Raw genomic sequence first — 12036 nt, 5'->3', positions numbered from 1 at the left:
TTACTTTGACTTCACCAAAACATTTGGTAAAATACAACACTCTCCTGTCCTGTTTCGGCTAAAGGCGTTTTATAACGGGTAGTGGAAATAAGGCAACACTTCTCTGACCATCAGGACATTACTAGTGCTGTCCTCCATGGCTCGGTCACTGGACCCATATTGTTGATCATGTATGTTAATGACATTTACAATTGCTTCCCACTAGGGAAAATCTTTCTTTATGCATCCGACCCACGTCACAGTTTAAATATTAGCTGTATAATACAGAAAGATCTGGACAGACTACAGAGCTGGCATGATGCATAGATTCTCTTTCTTAATACGGAAAAGTCTGGAAACATGTGATTCAGCACGTTTGATCAGCAGTTAAGCCTGCAGTTGAACAAGTTGGAATTTAGACAACTAAGTAGGATCTGAGATTTAGGGGTGAAATATTCCAAAAGTCCTTCATTCACCGAACAGACTACATCTCAAGTCTACAAAGCTCATAGACTGTTGGGTTTATCAACCGTAACGTCCATTTAAAGAAATCGAAAATAAATATATAAGGTATGTGCTCGCCCCCCAATAGAATACTGCCCAATCAAATTTACTTACATGAGTTCCCTTAACTGACAGAGAATTGAGAAAATGCAACGCAATTTTTCAAGACTTCCCGAGCCTGACCTATAATACTGAAAGATACGAAGCAGGAAAATTAGACCCCTTATGGTTAAGGTGAAGTAAACTTAACCTTACCCAACTTCTCAAAATTCCATAAACAAAACTACAGTAAATTGTGATACTTTAAAATTTGCCAAAAATAGTAAATATAAACTTCTGAATCAGGATTTTGTACTGGAGATATCGAGAACACAAACCAAATTTGAGTGGACTTTCTTTGTCACAGGTTATGCAAGCCTCTGGAATATGTTACCAGTAGATATCCGATCAAGTGAAACGCATGCTAAATTTGAATCTTCCCTAAACTGCTTTGTGGACTAATTCGGAGTTTCCCTAAAGCTATGGAGCTTACCTAAACCAAGTTGCATTTAAAAATGGTCCATCTAACATCTAACCGACTGAAAACTAGCGGCCATGTCACAAACCGCAATTATTGGACCCCCGAATGGCCTCTGTGATTCGGCGTTCGACATGCTGCGGTCCAAACAGTGCTTCATTCGCTTTCTTTCGTTATATACTTTGTAATCCTTTTTTAACTACTAAATAAATGTGATTCTTGAGTTTTTCGATCTCCATAACCATTGATGGTGTTTTACACATTGGGCCTTGGAAATACTTTTGAACCACAACCCAACAAAACCTAAAGCAACTAGAGACTGCTCGGGTAGAAAATCGGAGACTGTCCAGTCATAAGAAGCTCGGAAAATACCCTGAATTATTGTAAGTTTCTTTCAGTTTATATTATTATTATCATTCACAAACATCTTATGGGTTCATAAGTGTTGTGAAGAAACTATTTTGAAAAATTCCCATATTGTGATTTAGAACAACATATATAATGTTAGCATTATGTTTGCCATATTTGAAAAAGAGTAACGAAAGAAAATAAAATGTTAATAATAGAATAATATTAATTAATCAGGTTCTGTATAATTGAGAATATTGGATCGATTTTAAAGAAGGAAAGGAAGAAACTAAGGAAATAGAAATAAAGAAGACGCGAAATACGTAAATAGCTTAATAAGCGTGTTTATGAATAAATAACAAGAATAAACGACTATGTATGTATCGCAAAATGAGTAATAAAAATAAAATAAAATAAATTAATAAGTAAATAACTTATTATTGCGTTAAGATATGACGTTAGAATAAGTTTTTGTGCAGTCATAGTTAGGAGTGATGCTATGAAAGTCTCAATTAAGTGCAAAGGATAATCAATATATATTAGCTGTATATGCACGGTGAAGGCAAAATGAGTCTGAGAAGTTGATTTAAGCGTGACACAAGTTATTATCTTAATTAAAAACGTCGTAATCCTAAGAATAATATTTATGTGGAAGGAAAAAAGAGGGAGATAAAGAAAAGAACTGAACACCTAGTAAAAGGGTTTAATCATAATAATAGTAGTGTAATGAATATAAACCTCTGAAGTAAGCCAATAATTTAAGAGAATACTAATAATAAACCTTCAGTGCACCCGGATAAATACATGTACATTTATGTAACAGTATACAGAGTTTAACCGCGTAATAATATAAACATTTGTGCAATATTGATTTGGAATGATGCTATGATAGTGACAATTAATTGCAAAAGGATAATCAAATATAAATTTCTAAGTTATATATATGTAGTGAACATAAAGTAAATATGAGAAGTTAATTTGTTTAAGTGTAACATAGGGTAATTTCTTTTTTGCTTTTGATTGTAGACTTTGGATGTTTAGGAATAAAATATGTTTAGAAGGACAAGAAGAGATGAAAAGAATATCTAATGTGTCGATGGACCAATAATGATATGAATAACAGTAATGATTACAAATACGAACATAAGCTGACTTCATATATTAAGATGAATAAAAATAAAATAAGATGGACGTGAAAAGTTTTAAAGGTTTCACTTTGTATTTCAGTCAATTAAATAGATGACGGACCTCGTTCGTATAAATCATTGTTAAACAGGTTGATATTCAATAGGTGACACAATCCACTTTCGGAAAGAAAATCATCAAGGAGACTTCGGAACCGGGTTGTAGTTTCACTGCATCGGAGGTTCACTGGCAGCTTGTCCCACATGGTTGAGTAGCGAATAACGAAAAAGTCTGGCAAGACTGTGTAGGTTCTTTGAATCGCTAGAATATTTTCCTTACTGAGTAGATTGTGGGGTGATATCACAGAGTATGAAGGGGTGGATACTGAAGAGTAGAACATACCGTTAATAAGCCGGCAGATAAAGATAAGGTTCAATTTGATGCGCCTGGTCCAGAGAGGTTTTAGCTTGAGTTGTTGATATCTTTGGTGATAGTCTTTGTTTTCGGAACACCTCAAAACAGCTTTGGTGAATCTTCTTCGAACAACTTCAACTTTAATCAGGCCATTATGCCTGCAATTACTGTGAACTAAAATGCCGTATTCAAGAATGGATAAGATACATTTTCTGTAGATTAATAATCTCCATTCGATATTATTGACGTTTATCATTATGAAACTGATGAGCTTTCGAGCTTTGAATACGTGAGATGCAATGAGCTCAGGAAAGTTCATACTGTTGCTATATCTTAAATCCAAGCCACGAACAGTGTTGAGAGGTTTCATCGTATGTTTGTGTATAGCCAGATTTAGGTTAAGGCAGCGGCCAATGTGAATAAGTTCACTTTTGTCAACATTAAGTGGCTAATTCCACGGAACAGTCCATTCGTATAACTTGTTTATTTCTTCTTGGATTACCGCTAAAATGTGGCTTTCTTTGGTAGGAAGAGAGATTGAATAAACCACTTTTAGGTTATCGGCCAAAAGGAAAGGTTTACCATACTGAAGAATGCAACACATGTCATTGATAAAGAGGAGAAAAAGTGATGGGCCAATGACACTTCCTTGTATAACCCCACTGGTTACATTCACAGGTTGAGAGTGGCAAAATACAAAACGGACGATTTGGCTGCGTTCTTCTAAAAAATATTTTAGCCAAGATAAAAAAAGATTCTGTAGGTCAAATGAAGAGAGTTTGGGAAGAAGAAGTTTGTATGAGACACTGTCGAAAGCCTTACTAAAATGGAAGTAAAGAGTTACCACTGACTGACCAATATCTCTTCTCTGGGTAGTTTGGTTTAAAAATTCCAGGTGCAATGTGAAGCATGAGCGTTTAGTCATAAACCCGTGTTGGGATGGGCTAATCAGGACAGCTGAAAGTAAATATGATAATAGATGTTTGTGGATGATTTTTTCCATGGGGCCTATAGTTAACAATGTCACTACGTGATCCCCTTTTGAGTCTAGGGGTGGTAAGAGATGTTTTCCATACAGATGGATAGGCTCCATATTCCAAAGATGGGTTGAACAATTTAAAACAGAATAACCTGAATTCTGTACTACCGTATTTCACAATTGATGAGGGAATCTCGTCAGGTCTACTATCATAAGACTTTTTCAGGGTAGCTATGGCCTGTTTGGTGTTGAAGGGTATGAAATCAATTTTCGATAGATGCCTTGATGTCACCATTGGCAATATATTGATAGAGCTTTCAGTTCCAGTGTTATAGCACTGTGAGAAATGCTGACTGAATTGTTCGCAAATAATATCGGGGTCATCAATAATTCTTCCGTTAACTATGAAGAATTTAGTCGTGACAAGAGAATTTGACTTCACATGGGATTTAAAAAGCCGGAGTATTGATAATTGTGAGTCTTTACTACCTAGGGCTTTATTTTCTATATTCATAAAATACTTGCGTTTAGATGAAGAGTTCCTGTTGGTTAAGTAAACTCTGAAGTGCATACAAGTCATTATGCTCGTGGTAGTGGTGTTTTAATTTCCTCAGCTTTCTTTTAAATGTTTTAAAAGTATTCTGGCCCCTATTGGCGTTATAAGCCACATGGCCAATAAATGGAGCAGTGAGGTTGAGGCAATATATCAGGTTGTGGTATAAATCAGAAAGCGCGATTTCAATATTTTTTGTGGTAAAATAAGTTTCCCGTGGTAAACAACGAATAAGAGTTTCAGTCCGTTTCCAGGTTTGTTTATCAAAGTGTCTACTCTGGTACATCATCGCACCTTTATAATTCAGTTGTATAGCGTCCAAAGATTGAATAATACTCAATACAATCACTCATAAAAACTCATGACTGATATGCAATGTGAAAGAATCTATGTTGGTTGGTAACAATATATCACGTATATTATTCCTCCCAGTCGGTTTTCGGACCTGTTGGACCCATCCACAAAGTTCCAGTGTTTCAACTAACTTGTCATGTCGACATGGTATCGGATTCGAACCCCATGTAACGTTTGACAGATTAAAATCACCTCCGATGATTTTAAAAGTATCTGGTTGGTGTGAAGCAAGGGAAAAGATAATAATAATATATTTCTGCAAGGGCAGGTACACGCCATTTTTACAGACATGATCTACAAGTTACAACATATACTAGTTCACAGTATGCATCCCAAGCAGGGTTGTTTAGTAAATATAATCTATAAAAGTTGATAGCAGTTCATGTTTGTTAGTAATCTGTTAAACTTAGTATCTGCATGAGGTGGTCTGTATATGCATCCAACTAGCAGATAATTTTGAGATCCACAGTTTACAGTAACCCGAGTGGAGTCGTCTATAGCATCAAGAGATTTATCCTCAAACTTACAGGCCTGAATGTCCGAATGGACATAGATAATTGTACCGTCTCCTAATCCATAACATCTATCGATTTTAAAGAAAACGTAGTTATCTACATGCAAGGAGTGATCAGATATAGATGAATTGCACCATGTTTCCGTAATAAGTACAATAGTTGGATTTACAGGGAATAAACGAGTTTTAAGGTGAGTAATTTTATTGGGCATAGGATGGACATTGAATGAAAGAATAAGAAATTGAGAATTATCATGGTGAAACAGGTTATAGTATAAATCAAAATTGGTATTTTCATGAATACTCGTAGGATTGAGCACGGTAAGAGTTGTATTGCGAAAGGAAATAGATTCAACATCTTTGTCATCATTTGAAATATGTTTACTGTTGCCGGCAGAAAAGCCGGCGGAGGCGCAAAAAAAGTTTTCTCACTGCTATTGGATATTACATCTGATAAAGGCATAGTTTACATATTGGGAGCCGGACCAAGAAGGCTATCAGGTCTATGTGTGCGACCAAGTGACCATTTACAATTTAGATTACTATTTATACCTGATGTATGGGCAACATGTTCTAAACGCTTATTTCCAAAGGTTGTGGGTTGTTTTGGCTCCTACTAATTTTGGGAGAAACGTGTGTTGGCAATAAACTTGTGACGGTTTGCAAGGTCCGAATACATCGACGTTAATTATTTGGTCAGTTATATAATTGTTATGACTAGTTTTCTCGTTATCCGTTGTACAGTTACCTTAACTGGTTGTTGCACTGACAGCGATTTGAACTGTTATCCCATTCGTAATCAGTACAACTAACTAGAGTTGAATCTAATTCAACATTCTTAAGAAGATGGACAGAGGAAGTTCCGCAGTTACTAGTAGGTTTGAGGTCGCTGCTTATTATGACTCATGGATCTTTGTTGTCCATTAATTTAGGTTATACAACTAATACAACAATCTTCAGCTTTCAGTAGTGCGGTTAGTAGGTCGGTGGATATGTATTAGCCCTGACAGTTCGCCTTCCATTGAAGGTCCAGCTTCTCCTTCAAAATGTTCACTGATAGGGCTGATACCATTTGTTCGGGCAAGGCGTTCCAGTCACTTACCAATCGATGGGAAAACCGGAACCCAATGTTAATTTTATTAGATCGCGTATTGTGAACCTTCTTAATATGATCTTGGAGATCATTAGTGCAGAAGGAAGCGAAAAGATAAGACATATCAACACCAAATCATAACTGAAGATACGAAATGCCAATATACGGTCACCTTGTGTCCTACGATACGGCGGGGGGGACTTCATCCTTAACTCACGGAAGGAACATAATAAAAACTTAATTCTCATATTACTCAATTACAGATCCCAACGATTAAGTAGTTCACTAGTTATGACACTCAAATTCGGGGTTTGAAGTTACAGCGTGAATTTGAATGACTGGCTACTCAGTTTGGTGTTATGCAGCTTTTCAGCACAGCTTGTGATAGAGTATCCTCTCTCAGTTCAAATATTTATGAAACATTCTATGATCTTATTAACAAGTTCACTTTGTTTTACGCCGGAGTCCTTATAAGTATAAGAGAAGGTATTTTGGCAGAAATATTCCCGAGCCTTCTTTTGTCGTATGTAAGTAGCTGGGTTGGGATTTCTCGAGATTTCCAGAATGCTACCGTCCTCCTTATACTTACTATATTTTTGCTGGGTCTATCGACATTCTTACTATTACGGCACTTGAAGTCTCATGGTATTTTAATGTTTCTGAATTAATCCTTTTGTTGATATAGTGCCTTTGCGTGCTAAAATCACTCAAGTTCCTCGAGGATTCCGACGAAGAGATAAGATCAGGTACCATGCGATTAGGTTCGGACGCAAATTCAGCGAAATAACGGAGGAGTTAAAAAAGGTACAGACAAAGGAAGAACGCAGAACCACGATCATAAATTTCGCGAGAAAGTGATTTGATTGTTCTTAACCCTCAGCCTACAGAATCTTCAAGTTGCATGACGTTGGAAAGTCGCCGACGCTGGCCTATGGTCGACTACCTGAGTCGTTTTTTGAACCAGATGAAGAAGATGTCTCTTCATTACCTGAAGATCTCCGCTTGATGATAAGTTCGATACGAGTTTTTGGGCAACTGGAAAAATCATTTTTTATCAGGTTTTGCAAGTTCATTGAGACAATTGAGCTGAATGTAGGCGATTGTCTGTTTCGTATTGGAGATGAGGATAAATGTGTATATGTTATTCGTAGTGGTAGAATCCAAATCACTGTCACAGAACCGGTAAGTCTCCAGTCCTATTTAAGTGGATGATGTTATTTTTTGCTAAGAAGAGTTTGTTTTGACTGTTCACAACAATTAGCGCAGGCCAAAAATGCATTATTTCCTATCAGTTCAAAATTCTGGGAAATCTAGTGTCGGTTAAATGTGTCGAGTACTGAGCGGACATTTCGCAACCGAGTTTATTACAAATCCGAAGTTACTATAGAATGTTTGTTTGACAAAATACAAGTTGTACTACGTCTACTAATAACCTGAAAAGTCTGTACTGTTCAGTTTTATTGTTACGACCGTTTTAGTTTGCTACTACTGAGTTTATACAAAATATCCACTGAGCTTCAATATATATATATATATATATATATATATGGTTTTGTCTGTCTCTGTTGATTGTCTCTTCAGACTTCTCCAGATCGTCAACGTAATAATGGGTTAACTTGTCGTTTTTCCTCTTCGGATCTAAATTGAAAACAATATAAGCTGATACTATCTGGAATCTGACTAGCTTGCTAAAATAAAGGATTCCGATTCATCCTTTATCTTACTGCGTTTTGTACAAAACATCGTGTCAGTCTCGGTTTATAATTACAACTCTAATGGTGTTTAAAATAATATCGTTATATTAATAGTTATTTTGTTTTATGATTTGAATATTTTCTGAGCATTAATGTGCTTACTAAATATTTTCTCTCGGGTCTATATGTATAGGATGGATCCAAATGCACCATCGCTGAAGTTGGAAAAGGTGGGAGTGTTGATAGTTTGCTATCTGTTCTGAGTATACTTACTGGTTATCCTTCAACTTTTGAGTTCATGGAAGCAGTAGCTTTAGAGCCCACTACTGTATTATGCCTACCGGCCCGATCATTTTTGGAAATATGCAAAACACAAACACCTCTTTTCCGCATTATTCAAATGATTGCAGTTAGACTTCAGCGTTTAAGCTTTAACGCGCTACACACTTATCTTGGTTTGAGTTCGGAACTAATTAATAAGGTTAGTATTATAGTTCCTTTTACTTTTTTTTTACAATAGGCTATCTACTATTTAATAAAGCTTAACTATTTTGTATCTAACTGGTTCAATCAATTGATTTTCACTCTGGTTGTTTTCTGTTGCTTTTTGCGTTCAAAATATCAATTATTAAGACATACATTAAGGCATATACTATGTCATAATTACTGGATACACATTCTCGTTGCTTTCTGGCTTCAGTGTTCAATTTCTCCCAACTCTGCTTGATTTTAATCGTCGGACGAAGAGTAATACTCCGAAGAAACAGTTAAAGATGTGTAAATAGGTTTATATCTTGTATAGATCATACCTGTTTTGAATAACTTGCGTCTAAAACAGATTCATGTTTTGGAAGAATAGACACTGTTCATCTTTCTAAGCGTGATACAAAAGTGTTGGTAATAATTTTAAAATGTCCTATAAGAAGAAAATAAGTGTTGTGTAGAAACTGTGACTTTAGTGAAGCTATTAATGAGCAGATAACATTCCACATTGTATTTTTCTGAAGTAATGGGAACCAAAACAAAAGGTGTCGACTATTTGAAGAAAATGTAACAATGGAACAAAATTTATGTAATGAAAACAAACCCAGGATTAAGAGGACAAGAACAAAAAAAAAGAACTATATTCCTGTGGTTGGTTTCGAGACAGAACATCTATCGCGTGAACCTCAACTACGATATACGTGTCTCCTGACTCAGCATCTGGCTTCAAACCACAAGTTCTGTATCACGATTAGTGGTGTTGGCCGGCTACACAAACTGCAATAGGTGAATCGCTTTTTGAACGTGTAGACTGGTGACTGAAGAGGGGAGTTATTTGCTATATAAACTACCATTCTACTAAAACGACTGACATAGACTGATGTCATATTGTATCTTGAAAGCCCCTAGCTTTTTACAATCCACTCTTCCTGACTAACGCAATTCTTTGATGTAGATGGCAGCAGATTATGTGTGCTAGATATCACAACTGCCCTAGTTGATTAAGGAACACGACCTTGATAACCGATTTACTGCTTTTACTTAATGCTCTACATCTAGCATTCACACTGCTAATTCGGTAGTTCTTTTGTTTGCTAATAGTATTCGAAGGTACTTATGGTCATATACTAGGAATCTGTTTGTGTATTTTGGTTTCAAAACCGTTGCAAATGCAACATAATATGAAATGAATGTCTGGCTTATTTACTATCTCTAATATTAGGAATGATAAGCCGACCACTATCATTTTTGGATAATCAATCCAGGTGCTTAGAGGACTCTTTGTTGCATTATCATCTCTCATGGTCTTCTGCATTCTTAAGATCTCAGAGTTTCTAAATTTGAATTCAATCATCAAAGAATCAAACTTGATAACTTTTTACATCACTCAAATTTTGAACTCTTACAGTCCATATTGTTATTGGTCACCATTGAAGAGAATAAATGTTATTTTGTTGCTTTTCTAAAGTGACCAGCTGCATTTTCATCTTGTACTAAAAAAGGCTTCTCATGATAGACCTAAAGATTAAAGCAATAAGCGTGTGTTAAGGGACTATCAAGAGTGGTTTCCTTTATGACCTACCCTAACAAAGCATTCAGTCTACTGAACGAATATCGTTGATGATTGTAAGTAATCTGCGACCAGTAGTTATAGATAAAATGGATATTAGAGATAGGCAATAACTGGGAGTTATTTAATTTAATCAGAACAGTTTCAAAAAGGCGATACCAAGTGTAACTATCATGAAAGAGGATGGAATATTTATTATTCCTGGGATTAGTAGGCTGAAACGTTTACTAAGATACCTCAAGAGATAGTTCAACTAGCATACAACTGCTCTCCACTTCCTTAAACTTGAATCACAACCATTGATAGTATTGAGGTTGGTAAGCGCAGAATTAGGCCGAAAAATTCAAAGCAGTAGGACCTGACCATCTGACCTCAGAAGCCTCTAAGTATGGTAGTCAGTAGGGGCCAGTACAAGCGTTTTCTTGACAAAGTCCCTGTTTTTTGATTGGGTTTACAAGGGAGCCAAATTTTATAACAAATTTAAAAAAGCAAACATCTCATGCTAATGATTATAATTTATCCTCACGCTAATGGTCTCTATTACAGATACGTTTTTCATTCTCCACGTAACACTTCCGTAATTAATGTATGTACACTAATAAAGTAAAATATAATCTGAACCTTGAGAATATTGAATTCATTTGTCGGGTGTAGATTTCGCCCACATAGAAACTACTTTTCTTTCTGGTGATCTGCATCACCATCAGTGTGGTAATCGGCCACAAATCCTCACTAAGGATACAAACAAGTCTTTATCATTACGTAGCAGTTGTTACTAATAATCTGTTAATTTATAAGGGAACTATTAAGAAAAGTGAGTAAACTTAAGAATTGATGCTTTCCCCTATCGTTGTAATTTGTAATCTAGCATTATAGTCTTTATAGCGTCATCTTGGTTATTCATGTTCATATTTCCTCACGGAATTAACATTTTAACAAAAAACGTTTTTCATATATATACGATTGTACAGCTTAATAATAAATTCGTTGGAAAGAGATCCCTTCGCTGAACTTCGTGTTTTTAATTTTTAATGTTTAAATGGGATTTATCTGTTAATATGTCACAGTTTTTAGGCTCTCAAATAAAGAACACATTTGCGACAGGCACTTGGTTCAAAAAGTTGTGTCGGTATTTCAAAAAAGAATTCATTGGGTAAGGTGTCCAACATGTGTTAGGCTTGAGTGTTTATCATTGCTACTAATCACCAGTAATAGATTTCTCATATCTATGCAAATCTATTTTAATTCACTAGTAAGAAATATTTGGAAGGGGATATGGATAGCAGTTGGTTTCATTGTTACTTGAATATTTTTTTTTCGAACGTATTTTGTTTGGTTATAACCGGAATTATTCGATAACATGTTACCTATATATTCAAATTCATTGTTTACATAGGACTTTTCTCCTATTTCTGGTTCATCTGAAGCCTACGAATTCCTATGCAATATTTTTGAAAAGAAACCATCAATGAAAGACTTTAACGAATTCGGTAATATTAGTTTAAGGTATCCAGGTAAGATTTCTTCTACATTAATCAGTGTACTTGTTATCATTTTAATAAGTCAGTCAGTCAGTGGTCTTGAGGTATGAGGATGGTTATTACTTCCCGGTTGCCCACACCATGGAAGGGTTCTCCTAGGGGTACCTGAAAAGGTAATGGGGTTAGAGTTGGTCTTGGCGACCTGAGAGCGTGGCTGCAGTGCTCAAGCGACAACTACTTAAGGCCGGTCACACACGACCTTTTTATGGGTAATTTTTGTGTTAGCTCCGTATTTATTGAGACCTTGCCTCTGGAGACTGAAATATGTGGGATAAGGTGAGGTGTGCATTTTTAGAGTAGATCTTTTTTAACCCCACCCTTTCTTATAGGAAGGCTACATTGCTTTTATCCTAGTTGTCTGAAGGAAA

At 35.8% G+C, this 12036-nt stretch overlaps 1 protein-coding gene across 2 annotated transcripts in view; it reads left to right on the top strand.

Annotated features, from left to right (window-relative positions):
- Window positions 1–6739: 6739 nt before the first annotated feature.
- Window positions 6740–12036, top strand: part of Smp_171820.1 (neuropathy target esterase/swiss cheese-related protein) — a gene marked incomplete at its 5' end in the record, with an annotated part of 56186 nt that continues 50889 nt past the window's right edge. For both annotated transcript variants that reach the window (XM_018794631.1, XM_018794633.1), the window contains 6 exons: window positions 6740–6907; window positions 6944–7025; window positions 7066–7234; window positions 7268–7562; window positions 8268–8555; window positions 11524–11641. In XM_018794631.1, coding sequence (XP_018649024.1) covers window positions 6740–6907; window positions 6944–7025; window positions 7066–7234; window positions 7268–7562; window positions 8268–8555; window positions 11524–11641 — 1120 coding nt within the window. The remainder of the gene's footprint in view (window positions 6908–6943; window positions 7026–7065; window positions 7235–7267; window positions 7563–8267; window positions 8556–11523; window positions 11642–12036) is intronic.

This window comes from Schistosoma mansoni, chromosome 1 (assembly GCF_000237925.1).
Source record: "Schistosoma mansoni strain Puerto Rico chromosome 1, complete genome".
Classification (NCBI taxonomy): domain Eukaryota; kingdom Metazoa; phylum Platyhelminthes; class Trematoda; order Strigeidida; family Schistosomatidae; genus Schistosoma; species Schistosoma mansoni.
The sequence above is the reverse complement of the archived record's forward strand: the minus strand, read 5'-3'. Positions and strand labels throughout refer to the sequence as shown.